The sequence below is a fragment of the Leptonotus elevatus genome, chromosome 4 (assembly GCF_054856555.1).
Source record: "Leptonotus elevatus isolate MCC_2025b chromosome 4, RoL_Lele_1.0, whole genome shotgun sequence".
In the NCBI taxonomy this organism is placed as follows: Eukaryota; Metazoa; Chordata; class Actinopteri; order Syngnathiformes; family Syngnathidae; genus Leptonotus; species Leptonotus elevatus.
Window position 1 is genome coordinate 21973550 of NC_141242.1, and position 14003 is coordinate 21987552.

Sequence of the window (14003 nt, forward strand, 5' to 3'; positions counted from 1 at the left end):
TTGAAAGTAGGAATGTGAGAGAAAATACAAAAAAGATGATTTGACTTTGTAGTTAGTGTCAAATACTTGTTGACAGGAGGCGCTGAGTCTCCGTGCGGTATACCCAGACATGACGAAGCCCCCTCCGCCGGCATAAGATGGGTACAAAGCACTACCGTACACAAACTCTGGGACATAGTACTTGGAAGTGCGGCGCCGAATGGGTCTGGCGTTGACAATTATATCCCCGATAAAAAGATCCTCATCTGACTTTTCACCTTGAAGCATCTCCAGTATGTTCTCTACGTTCACATAAACATCAGCATCTCCCTTGAAGATGAACCTGATGACAATGACAAGAAACAAAAGAATGACGAGAAAATGTTGAAGAAATGAAGTTTCAGGTGTGTGGATCTAACACTGACTTGACGTTAGGGCACGTGTGGTTGATCCATTCTAGAAAGTGCGTTTCCTTTAGCGTCAAGTTGAAGAAGGTGTCTTCAAAGTCCCACAACAGAATGTCCTCAAAGGTTTGACTCTCGTAGGTCAGCAGCTGATCCCACAGAGGCAAGGCGGTGCTATTTCTGGGGACCCCCAACAGGAAGACGGTGCGGATCGATCTGCCTTCTTTACCCCAAGTCCGACGTACCACCTGAGAAAATTGAAAGAGGAGAGAGCTTTAAATGTGTTTTTGTTTTTAACATGTTTCCTGTTCAAGGTGGAAATAGTTTGAATCTTAAACGGAGGTACAGTAGTCAGGTTTCCATCAAAATATTTCGACATTTGTATGCGAATTTTGTGAAAAAGCGCAAAACGGACATGCGACTTATGCCCGTTTCCATCCGCTCTTCTTTTGCGAATATGCGCCGCAAGATGACGTTGTAGTGACGGAACTTTGGGACAGTGGGGAGTTCCAGGTGGGAATGTTGGTTTTGACAGACTGAACGGAAGTAGTTTGTCTTGTTAGCTTCCCTCCCACATTAATGTTTTTTTATTTAATTAGTTATAAAAAATAATCGTGTTCCTTCGTCTTCCCTAACATATCTTACGTTATCATCCACTATTTATTCTGACTACAAAGGTGCGTGTGACGTAGTATCGGTCAAAACGTGCGACGTATATCCGGTGTTGTAGTGGCTTATTCGCAAAACCTGTTTCCATCGCCAAAATGGGCGTTTTCCTTTTTTCGACACGCTTCAAAAACCACTCCCTCCAAGCGTAAAAACTTTTTGGGCGAATTATGAGCCTTTAAAAAAAATATATATATATATATATTTTTTTTTTTTATAGAATTTCTGGCGTTTCCATTCAGTGTCTTTTTCACAATTCTTGAAAATTCGAATGAACATAGGTGGATGAAAACCCACCTAATGACAAAGCAAAGCTGGCTGATATGATGTATAGGAGGAGGGTAGACATTTTGTGCATGCAGGAAGCCAGACAGAAGAGCAGCAAAGCTCGAAGCATCAGAGTAGGGCTCAAACTGTTGGACATGGAAACAATCTGGACAGGAAGATAAATTGAGTAGGGAAAATCTAAAGAAAGAAAGGCTTTTGAGGTGAAACACGTGTCAGACAGGGCAATGATTGTATACCTACAAATTAAAGTTCTGATGATGAGTGTTGTCAGAGAGTATAAGGAGAACTATTCCAAGAGGCAGAGGAGAAGAATGCAGGTCCAGAAGATAAAAACGAGTGATGGACAAATGAAGCTTCATGAAGCACTTTATTTTTTGACTCCTCTAGTTGAAACTCTTGGTTTAAACATGCAGTGGAAGTGGAATCAATTTTCATTGCACTAGCCCAGGGGTGAGCAACCTTTCCTGTCAAAAGAACATTTCAGGCCAAATAAATGACCCAAAAATCTGTCTAGAGCCGTAAAACATTTGAACGTTGTGATGTTAGCATTAGTCTTACTTTTTTTTTTTTTAAGAGCTCAGTATTGTTCATTCGGAAATGTCATCATCATTGCTCTTTTTTTTTTTTTTTTTTTTATATATATATATACATATATATACACATATATATATATATATATATATATATATATATATATATATATATATATATATACATACATACATACATATATATATATATACATTTTTTTGTGTGTGTGGGTGAGTATGTGTATGTGCGTGCGTGCGTGCGTGCGTGCGTGCGTGTGTGTATTTGTTAGCTCACCAGAAAACCTATTAGAAAAAAATCTCATACCGTTCACCTAAATCGAACACCAGGAGACCCGAGGGGACCGAAGAAAACCAAGGAAGGTGAAATCCAGCACCGACCAGACACCCCCCACCAGAACTCCTCCCCACCCCAAGAAACATCCAGACCCCAACAAATCCAAAAAACATAAAATCAGGGAGGCCTTAAGAGACCAACGGAGAGACCGAGAAAAGGAAGGAAGGACAGACGAAGCCGCGTGAGATCCGCAGACACCAGCCTCCACCGATTCAATAACCTGAGGAGGAAACAGATTGTGTCTGAGTTTCGGTAGATGCTGGTGTGGTGGATCTGGCATGCATGAAAATCTCCACCAAAGAGGGGAGCCGTCGACCCCCGCCGGAACAGAGCAAGCGCAACACCTCAGGGCCCTCCAGGCCGCGGCAGCGCCAAAGAACGACCCCCGGGCCCCACCAGGGCCACCGGCTGTAGAGCAAACCCAGGAGCAGGAGCGCCCCCGCCCCAACACGGCCCGCGCCCCCGCCCCAACACGGCCCGCGCCCCCGGCCCAACGCAGCAGGACGGGGCACTGCAGGCCCACCAGGCACCCCACCGGCCCCCAACCCACGCCCCCCATCCACCCCCGCCACCCACCCCAACCCAGCCCCAGCCGCCCCCAATCCCCCAGACACCCCCCACCCCCAGCACCCCCCCACCCCGCAACCCCCACCACCGCCCCCCCCCAACAAAGCCGCCGTGGCGACACGGACAGGGGACCGCAGCACTGCTCTATACTGCGGCCCCCAACCGATGGCACCCCCACAAGCCCCCCCCCCCCCCCCCACCCACAAGTTGTGTGGTGTATTAAAATTGGCCCACAGGCCCCAAACCGCGTCGCCGGGCCCAGAGCGACGGACCGCGCCGGAACGGCGCCGCCCCCGACACCAGGGAAAGCCCCGCAACGCAGCACCCCCCAAGAGACCCAGGGAACGGCCAAGACGCAGCCGCCACCCAGCAGCCAACAGAGGGGCAGACCCGCCCACTCCCCGCCAGGGGGGACAGCACCCACAGAATTAACCCACTGGCATGCCGTGAATCCGAATATCAACCCCTGGTGCCCATCGGAGGTGAATCCGCTCGATCCCGCTGGCAGCAGCCGGGTTCCTGACTATAGAAACACAACCATTAGTTACAAATTGCCTAATACAGAAACATCAATGCAAGTTATAACGCTGCTGTGGCTCTCGCTAACAGGCAGAATTAAAATCCAAGTTTAGGTTAAAAAATTCTATATACGTAGACCATGTTTCTTTAAATTTTGACATTTGGTTTTTATTTGAGGCAGATATTTTTTCCATTAAAATATGATTTATGAGGAGGTTAGACCATTGGTCGATATTCAAAGTTTGTTTATTTTTCCAGTTAACAAGAATTGTTTTTTTTGCGATAGTAAGGGCTACAAGTATAGATTGAAATTGTTTATGTGGTAAGTCAATTGTTGTTAAGTCACCTAGCAAACACAAGTTTGGAGAGAACGGTATCCTACAGTCCAAGACAGCGGAAAGTTTTTCTAAGACTTTAGTCCAGAAACACATAACCGGAGTACATAACCATAAAGCATGAAAATAAGTGTCTGTAGTGTTTTGTAAACACTGGAGACAAATGTCGGAGTCTGAGAGTCCCATTTTCTTCATCATATATTGAGTAATGTATGTTCTGTGAATAATTTTATATTGGATAAGTTGTAAATTTGTGTGTTTTGTCATTTTAAAAACATTTTCACAAACTTGAATCCAAAAGACAGATTCCGGAGCTATAGACAAGTCTGTTTCCCATTTTGAGATGGGTAAAGACGTTTTATCAGTATATGAAAGTAACTTATATATTTTTGAGAGTTTTTTTGTTGTTGTCGGAGAAAGCTTGGTAATATCTTTAGCTAAAACAGGCGGTTGGAGCGTACCCTGGAGTGTTGGAATTTGTTTCTTTATCATACTTTTAACTTGCAAATAATGTAAAAAGTTTCCGTTTTTTATTTTATATTTTTGGAGCAAGGATGTATATGATATAAACATATTATCTGAGAAGAGATGGTGGAGATGTGTAATTCCTTTCTGCTCCCACACATTCAAATAAAACGATTGGTTGTTAATTTGAAAGTCGGGGTTATGCCATAGGGGAGAAAGCCCGCTGGGCTCCACTTTGGCTTTTGTCATTTCTAGTGCCTTCCACCAGGCAGTCAGGGTGGCGGAAATCATTGGATTTTTAAAGCAGTTATGGCGCTTAATCGATGTTGTAATAAAGAGTAAATCTAGGAGTCTGAGGTTATTACAATCCTTCTGTTCTAGTTCCAGCCAACAGTTAGTATCTCTATTGGGTTGTGCCCATAAAATAATATATTGTAGCTGGTTGGCTATATAATAGTGCATAAAATTTGGTGCCTCTAGACCTCCTTTGGATTTATTTTTCTGAAGAGTAGATAGACTAATCTTTGCTTCTTTTTTTTTTCCAGTAAAATTTTGTAACGGCTGAGTCCAACAACTGGAACCAGTTAGCCGTAGGTTTAAATGGAATCATTGAGAAAAAATAGTTTATTTTGGGTAAAACTTTCATTTTAATAGTGGCTATTCGTCCTATTAGAGAAATAGGAAGATTATTCCAGCGCTCCAAGTCACTATAAATGCTATCCAGAAGTGGAGTGAAATTTAAATTAACTAAATCAGTTAATTTAGGTGAGATTTTTATGCCTAAGTATTTTAAATTACCTATAGGAAATGAGTAGTATGGGTCCTGGCTTGCAGGGTTCCATGAATTTTCTGTAATAGGTAGAAGTGTTGATTTTGTCCAGTTAATAGAATAGTCTGATAACTGTGAGAATTTAGTTATTAAGTTAAATACTTCCCCTAATGAAATAGCAGGCTTTTCTAAATAAAGTAAAATATCATCGGCATATAGATTAATTTTATGTTCTGTTACCCCAGAGTGAATTCCTTGAATCATTCTTTCCTGGCGTATGGCTAATGCAAGGGGTTCAATAAATATTGCAAATAATAAAGGCGACAGTGGGCATCCCTGTCTTGTGCCTCTCTGTAGAGTAAAACTCTTAGATATAATCCCATTAGTAGTAACAGTAGCTTTAGGAGAACCATATAATACTGACACCCAGTGAATAAATGACTTCCCAAAGCCAAATTTATTTAAAACAGCAAAGAGGAAGGACCAGTTAACTTTATCAAAAGCTTTTTCTGCATCCAATGATATAATAACTGCCTTTTTATCATGCCGCTGTGACATACTAATAAGGTTAAAGAGCCTTCTAATATTATTAGTAGAGTGACGCTCTTTAATAAAGCCTGTTTGGTCGCTATGAATGATTGTCGGGATTACTGTTTCTAATCTAGATGTAAAAGCCTTAGTGATAATTTTAATATCAGTGTTAATTAGTGAAATCGGACGGTAACTTGATGGAAGGGTGGGGTCTTTTTCTGGCTTTAATAAAAGTTTAATTGCTGCTGTATTCATGTGTGGGCGTATGTGACCATTAGTTTTAATTTCTGTTACTACTCTTAAGAATAGTGGAGCAAGCATTGACCAGAAGTGCTTTAAAAATATAGCCGGATAACCATCCGGGCCGGGTGCTTTGCCATTTGGCATACTATCTAGAGCACTGTACAACTCGTTTATAGTAAGTGGTGCATCTAACATATCTTTATATTCAGTAGTTACCTGAGGTATACTTAAGCTACTGAGGAATGCCTCAATATGCTCTGGGTTAGGTTTATTAGTTTCTGAGTATAAGTTGTGATAATAATTCTAAAAAATTTGATTAATTTCTTCTGGTGATTGTGTACATTCACCAGTTGTACCTTTAATAGCCGTTATAAGCGATTTTTCCCGATTACGTTGAAGTTGGTTTGCAAGAAATTTACCTGATTTGTTATTATATTCAAAGTTGTTGTATCTCAATTGTTGTATTATAAACTCTGTCTTTTTAGTTAACATATCGTCTAACTGTATTTTTGTATTTTGTAAGTCAGTCCATATTTGGTTATTTGGGTTTATTGCGTACTCATCCGTCAGTTGTTTAATTTTATCTTCCAAGTCTTTTTCTAATTTTTGATCCTGTTTCTTTTTATAAGATGAATATGATATAATTTTACCTCTAATTACTGCTTTCCCGGCTTCCCAGAGAAGAGCTGGAGATAGGTCTGGAGAGTCATTTATTTCCAAAAAGTCTGCCCATTCTTTTCTTATAATTTTGTCAAATTCTGCGTCGTTTAGTAGTGAGATGTTAAAACGCCATGTAGGTGGTGGTTTAAAGGTATAATCAACTTGTAGGGAAAGGGAGACTGGTGCATGGTCGCTAATAATAATAGGATGTATTTTTGTAACGGTTTTATCAGCAATAGAATTATTTGTAAGAAAAAAATCAATTCTTGAAAAGGACCGGTGCACAGCGGAAAAGAAGGTAAATTCCTTCTTATTTGGGTTTTTAAGTCTCCAGCTGTCGACGAGGCCAAAGTCATCCATATATTCCCCTATTACTTTTGTGGATTGTGATCGCCTTATACATGTTGTTTTATTAGAACGATCTATTAATGGATTTAAGGTTATGTTAAAGTCTCCTCCAATAATAATAGTAGAGTTCGCTGCTAATTCAAACAGCTTAGAGAAAAATTCATGGAAAAAAGCCGGATCATCATTATTAGGGGCATATAAATTACCGAATGTATATATTTTATTAAATATAGTCACCTGAATAATAATGTATCGGCCCTCTGGGTCTGTTATTGTATTATTTAGAGTAAAGAGTAAATTCTTATGTATGAGTATACAGACTCCCCTTTGTCTACTGTTATAAGGGGCAGAGTACGCTTGGCTAAAATTTTTATCAATAAGTAATTTTTCTTCAGATTTTTGTAGGTGGGTTTCTTGTAGGAGGCAAATATCTGCTTTTAATTTTAAGAGATGGTCTAAAGTTTTTATTCTTTTTGCCTGTGAGCGAGCGCCACAAACATTCCAGGAAACCAGAACTAATTTATGCATACAAATAATATAAACACAGTCCTATGTATATATCTGTATAGGCCATTTGCCACCACTGGCATGTTATAGGATAGAATCAAAGTGGTTAGGTGATTTATATAGTTTGTATAAAATATGAGGTAACGTATAAGGTAACATGTAAGGTAATGTGTAAGGTAACGTGTAAGGTAACGTGTAAGGTAACGTGTAAGGTAACGTGTAAGTAAATAAAACAGTGCAAAAACGAGTAGGGCGGTGAAAGTGAAGGAAATTAACAGGGGATTAAACATAACAATACACCAGTAACCCCAGCGAGATTTTTTATTTTATTTTTTATAAATATACTTTAGATATAGTTGTGTATTAATATTATATTTATAATATAGCCTAAACATAATAAGTATTCATGTTTTTGGTTTTATAACCACATATACAGTATATGTATACACCTAGTAATCAAACTAAGTTTAGTTCCACCAATGCTAATTAGAACAGCCAGGGAGTGGAATTGGGGTTCCGGAATAGTTGGCCATCGATATATAACTTATCAACGGCTATCGTAGTCCGTTTACCCTCCTGCCTATTTTCTTTCATTATAGGAAACAGTACCTTTCGCCGCTCATTGATCTCTCTCGGGAATTGATCATTCATTCCAAATGAGGTCCCTTTAAGCTCCCGTCCTTTACTTTTAACAAATAATTTCTGTTTAAAATGCTCAAACTTGGCAATAATAGGACGGGGTTTGTTGCCTCTACGGGCTCCAAGCCGATGTACCCGGTCAAAAGAGACGTTATTTACCGTCTCCTGAGGAATTTTTAATGAATTCGTCATAATTTTTTTTATCTCAACCTCTGGGTTATCAGAGGTATTCTCAGATATACCTGAGAATATTAAATTCTCCCGCATTAGTCTTACTGATGGCCCAAGAGTTAATCAGAGCTGGATCATAACACAAAAATATGTAGCATTTAATGCTTTGACATTCATTTTCTTCTACCTTTCATCTTCCATTTTTAGATTTTTTTATTGTATTTATTTGTTATTATTATTAATAGTAATACTTTTTTATTTTATTTTTTGTCAAATTTTGGGCAATTTTATGGACATATAATGGTCATTTTCTGCCTTGCATCCTTTCATGGACCCCCCCCCCCCTTTTTTTTTCTTCTTTTTAACCAAATTAATTGTCTGACTTTTTATTATTTTTTTGCAATTCCTAAGATATTTTATGGTGAGTTTTTTTGCCTTTTGTTTTTGGACATTTTATGGTTACTTTTTGAACAATTAATTTTCTGCCCTACTATTAAATTCTCAGGGTTTTTTGTCAATTTCATCAACATATTATGGAAATTGTCTGCTTTTCGTATTCCTTTTTGGACATTTTTAGGTAAAAACATTCATCAACCTTTCACCTTTGAGACAAAAAAATGGTTTCTGACATTTCTTTGAATATTTAATTATTCATTTAAAAAAAATCTAAATCATTATTTCATTTGAAGAATATTGTATCTAAAAAAATACAAACGTAGAAAAATATAAATTTCTATTATTTAAATTTGTTTTAGATCCAGTGAGCCACAGGAGAGAAACTTAAAAGCCACATGTGGCTCCAGAGCTGCAGGTTGCAACAAGTCTGCACTAGTCTTCATCTTTAAACCTACAGCCCCACCTAGAGGATTAAAAATATATATCACAAGTGCTTCATGAAGCTTCATTTTCCCATCACTAGTAAAAACCTTGCCACAGGTGCTTCTACTGATCCAGCAGGTAAACGAGCTCGTTTAGTAGAAGCACCTGTGGCTAAAGCATCTATCAGTTAAAAATGCCTGCTGCATCTGTTCATTGAGGTGTCGCAAAGTTAAGTTCTGTTTAGTAGGTGAGCTAGTCGTTAGGTTGAACCACTGGATGAGGCAAAAGAAGAAAACAAAAAATGCTATAGTTTACCTGCCGCTTATCAAAATCTGCAGCTACAGATTTCACTGCAATGAGCATGTAGAGCTCACGGCTTTCCCCGCCTCGTTCGGACCCTCCCACTTGACATTTCTTCGGTTGATCTATTAGCAGATGGAAGTTGCGGTTGTCCTTATCTCGCAGGTAGCCCGCAAAGTCAAACGGCGGCAACGTCGACAGAGGAGCGCCGGCAGTCTTGGTCGGTGTGACCTTCTTCTGGCGAGACTTTGACTTTCCTTTGGATTTAGACTGAGCTTTGGGTTTGGGCTGAGGCCGTTTGGACTTGTGTTGACAAGGTGGTAGCTGAGGCTCAGAGGGGCTGACTGCATACTGTTCATATGGACAGATAATTGCAGCGGAAATTTGATGTGACATAAATGTGAATGACAGCCGAATAAAATCATTACTTTGACTCTTCCTGAACACTTGACTACAATTCTGTCTTACCGGCTGGGACTCCTGGGCCACTCGGACTCTATTGGTTCCCAGCAGGGTCCGACTAGAGCTGGTTGGACGAAGGATTCCCAGCCTCCATGCGGGCTTGTCCCACCCAGAGGCCAAAAGGACCTGGAACATTACAACCTTGATTAGGCAACTAATGAGAATGGGAGCTTTTTGCAGGTTAGTTTCTTTGTGGTATTTGATTCCATTTGGGTTTACCTGCTGCACGTAGAGCAACAGGGAGAAAAGCAGCAGTAGCAACATCGTGCACATCACATCCCCTTTTATGTAGCACGCCCTCCTCCTCAGCATCATCATTTTCTGGCTTCAGGAGCGTATTCAACAGGGTGGGAAGTAGTAGGAGATCTCTTGAGCATCTCTGCTTGCGAGACGTCACCCATTGGTCCTACAACATTTTCTGTGTTCTGTGAGAATCTGCAAGGCAAGCATTTATCTCCATTGCCGTCTTCTCCGGAGCCTGCGCAGGCAGCTTGACACAAACGGAACACAGCCAGAAGAGATGGACTGTGACAATGCAATGTGAAGAACAAAAAAACAATTTTTGGTCACACTCTCACATAAACAATTGGGCTGGTTGTACAAGTGCAAGGATTCGGTCCTGTACATGAGGCTCTATCTGCTGGATCCTTTTGGTACTGCTCTACTTTGCCCCAGTACAGCAGCAATCTTTCCTGTCTAAAGAGACATTTTAAGCCAAATAAATAACATCAAATCTGTCTAGAGCCACGAAACATTTGAACATTGTGATGGGCGGAACACCATGTTAGTGTTAGTCGAATGTGCTGAGGGCCCAAGAGCTCATTAGAGCTGCACCATAACAGAAAACATATGCAGTAAATCTTTATCTTCAACCTTTCGTCTTCCATTTCTGGATTTTGTTCGTTGAACATGCATTTTTAGACTTTTATGACTTTCTGACATTTTTGGCAATTTTAAGGACATATGGTCATTTTCTGCCTCTCTTCTTTTGTGGACATTTTATGCTTATTTTTCGCCATGTTTTTTTTCATTTTTGGCAGCTTTATGTGTATTTTATGGTTATTTTCAAGATTTCTTTTGTATTTGCATATTTTATAGTTACTTTTAAAAGGTTTCTTTTCTGCCTTTAAACATTTTTTGTGTACATTTTATAGTAATGTTAGGGATTCAGCTTCTTTTTGGGACATTTTATGGTTTCTTTTGGAACGTTTTCTCCCTTTAAAAATGTTTATTTTATGGCTGTTTTTGTCAATTTTGTGTACATTTTATGGCCAATTTAGGGGGGGGGGTTGTTGTGTTTTTGGACATTTTATGATTACTTTTTGGCTGTTTTCTTTTGTACCTTTTTTAATGGTAATTTTCTGTCCTTTTGTTTTCAGACATTTTATGGTTTAGTTTGAATGTTTTCTTTTTTGCCGTTTTAATTAATTTTTTGTGACATTTTGGGAAATGTTATGGTAATTTATTTAGCTTTTCCTCTTTCTTTGGAGACTTTTAGGTCATTTTAAAAACGTGTTCATTTACCGTTTGTCTCTTTCTTTCTGACAACTTAAAAATGTGGACAATTTTATCTAAAGATTAAAAATATAAAAGAAAACACACACATTCATTTCTAATATATATATATATATATATATACATACATATATACTATATATATAATTTTTTTTAGATCCACAGGACATGGTCTAAAGAGGCACATGTGGTTGCAGACCCCTACCCCGGTGGAAGTGCAGTATACATTCTATAATGAATGCTGTATTCATTCAGCATTTTTGTCAGAATTGAATTGGCTCTTGCTTAGCTCAAGTTACTCCTTCACAAATTATCCTCTCGACTAATCCGTGTATTTTTGTGTGTGAAGTTCTACTATTTATCAAACCAACAAAAATACTTGTGTTGTGAACCACACTCTTCTGCATTTCACCGACAATAATGCTCTGTTTAGACTGTGTGTGTGTAGGAGCGCGTGTGCGTGTGTGTGTGTGTGTGTCCACTTCTTTTTTAGGCGGCATTGCGTATACCCACTCACTTATAAATCTCCCCTGATGCGCACCATTCAGTAATATATGTGAGCAACTTTACCAATGTTTGATGGTAAACCGTGGCCCACACTCCTCTGCCTTTAATTAGCTGCTACCCCCTACCTTACTGATTAAAGTGGATAACTTTAGGCATGAGGACTGATGAGCCAATCGGAGGCAGAGTAGAGCGCAACATGCCAAGGAAAATAATCCTTCAAATAGTGTCCTTTGCTGCTATGCCAGCAACCTGGAGTTTTAGCTCAATGGAAGCGCTTTGCGCTCATACACCGGCGACTTGCCCGAAATGTGCGTTCGATTCCCCGGGGTTAGCGCCGCCGGTTACACACAAACCTACATGGATTTAAAATAGGTTAAAACACAAGAATAGGGACAAATACTTTTGATTCTGCCTAAAACATTATTGAGGTCTAATAGTGACATGTTTTCACTATTTTTGTTGGTTTAGTTTTTGTTGTTATTATTATTATTATTTATATTTGTCTCATGATAAATGCATTTTACAGTAATTAAGGCTGCTTGTGTTACCAGTAATAACTAATCGGGTCATGATAAATGTATTACTGTACACTTGCACTGAGCAAGTACAAATGACGGATTCTTACATGTCATGTTACGAACTTTATACAGCCTTGTTTAGCACTGCATCACTTTTTAATATTTCTTATATTTCTATAAACAGATCTCTAGTCTACCATTCTCTTTCTTCTTGCTCCTAAGCAAGAGTCGTCACATTGTCTCTCTGTTAATCATGACTTAATTTTTGTTTGTTAAACTATGATGTTCGTGTTAATCCAATATTCGGTGATGGCGAGGAATATCTGCTGCTGCTCATGTACAACTTCACGGCGTGTACAAATGAGGGGGGGCGTGTCTGTTGTTATGTAAGTGAATGCAGCATTTGAATTCGGGTGCCATCCAATTAAAAACATTTAAAACATTCATTGTGTTGGAGAAACGCTTGTAAATGTTAAATAACATGGAACGTCTGTCACACAGTAAGTGAACGTGACAGTAAAGTCCGAAAACACGCACATTTAGATATTCCATCTATTTTACAACGTCAACAACTTCTGTCGTTCATTTTAAATGTCATTGTAAATTGTACGCAAGCATAACGTAAAAGAAGTTCATTCAAACTTACCAAAGAGGACGGAGGAGGTAGGACAAACTGGAAACATCTGTACGGACTGCGTCTGATCACTGGCGCTCATGTTGCATTTAAGTACTATGGGAAATATGCGATTCACTACTAGACTTTCTGATACAGATTGAGCTTCTATTACATTTCTCCATATATGTCGTTTTGAATTATGAAAAACAACATATAAAATAAGTATCGTTAAAAAAGATTAAAAGTGACCGCAGATGTATTTGCTTTATACCACCGGCAAACAGTTAAACTTGGCAAAAATGTCGTGTTGGGATTTAGTGGTCAGAAGAGGAATCTAAAGGGGAGGACTTGAAGGCAGCATCTCCTGTAACCTAACCACGTGGCTAAAATGTGAAGAAACAGCCCGGAAGACTGAAGCAGGCACTGCCGAATGGGGGTTGGGAAGGTCGAAGGAAAAAAACTGTGGATCAAAATTACACATTCATCTCCATAAAGTCACACGGTTTGTTCTAAACAAGCAATGCAATGATTTCTAACATGAGTAAAGAAGTATCGAACCACAATGGTAGTAGGCAAAGTTTAGATGAGAAGCTACTCACAATGAGCAGTAGCGATTATCATTTATGGCTGCATTCTTTAGTCTACTGCAGGCAGATTAAAGAGTTCTGCTTCTGCGACAAAACCATTATGCGCGCAAAATGTAATTTAGTGTATGTGCAACTTTTAGATGAGAAAGAGTAGTTTGGACACACTTGCTCAACTTATTGAAGAAGAAACTGTCCGAAAATTTGACTAGTAGTGTATGGTAGTTTGTTTGTCTGACGAGCTAGCTAGCTCATTGGCATGGATCTCTCACTGATGCATCTTCTATGGGTTTCAGTTTTTGTGTGTGAGCGTGCATACCAACTCAGTGGATATAAAAAGTCTACACAGACCTGTTCAAATGTCATTTTTTTGGTGCAATGAATGTGATCAAGATGAATCGCTAAATCATAAAAAATAAAGTACGTGGTTGCAAAAGTGTGCACACCTTGCATCTGGGGATGTGGTTGTGTTCAGAATCAACCAATCACATTCAAACCAATGTTGAATGGGAGTCAGCACACAACATTTTCAGTAACTCTGATTAATTCCAAATTACAGTAAATTCGGATGTTCCACTCCATCAGAGGCCTCTCATTGTTCCAAGGTATGAGTCAGCAGGGTGCAAAATAATGTCCAGTACATTAAATAGGCCTATACAATTGCATACAAGGAAGACAGCCATTGCGTAATAATACCAAGAACTGG

General features: G+C 39.3%; 1 protein-coding gene across 2 annotated transcripts in view; it reads right to left on the reverse strand.

Moving 5' to 3' along the window:
* b3gnt9 (UDP-GlcNAc:betaGal beta-1,3-N-acetylglucosaminyltransferase 9) overlaps positions 1–12811 on the reverse strand; it is a 15976-nt gene extending 3165 nt beyond the window's left edge. The window contains exons 1-6 of one of the 2 annotated variants that reach the window (XM_086073329.1): positions 12744–12811; positions 9777–10047; positions 9564–9683; positions 9111–9446; positions 405–631; positions 67–322 (exon numbers count right to left, since the gene is read on the reverse strand). In XM_086073329.1, coding sequence (XP_085929455.1) covers positions 67–322; positions 405–631; positions 9111–9446; positions 9564–9683; positions 9777–9875 — 1038 coding nt within the window. In that variant the 5' untranslated portion in view covers positions 9876–10047; positions 12744–12811. Of the gene's footprint in view, positions 1–66; positions 323–404; positions 632–9110; positions 9447–9563; positions 9684–9776; positions 10083–12743 lie in introns of both variants that reach the window. The other variant, XM_086073328.1, reaches the window with a different exon arrangement.
* Positions 12812–14003: the final 1192 nt, after the last annotated feature.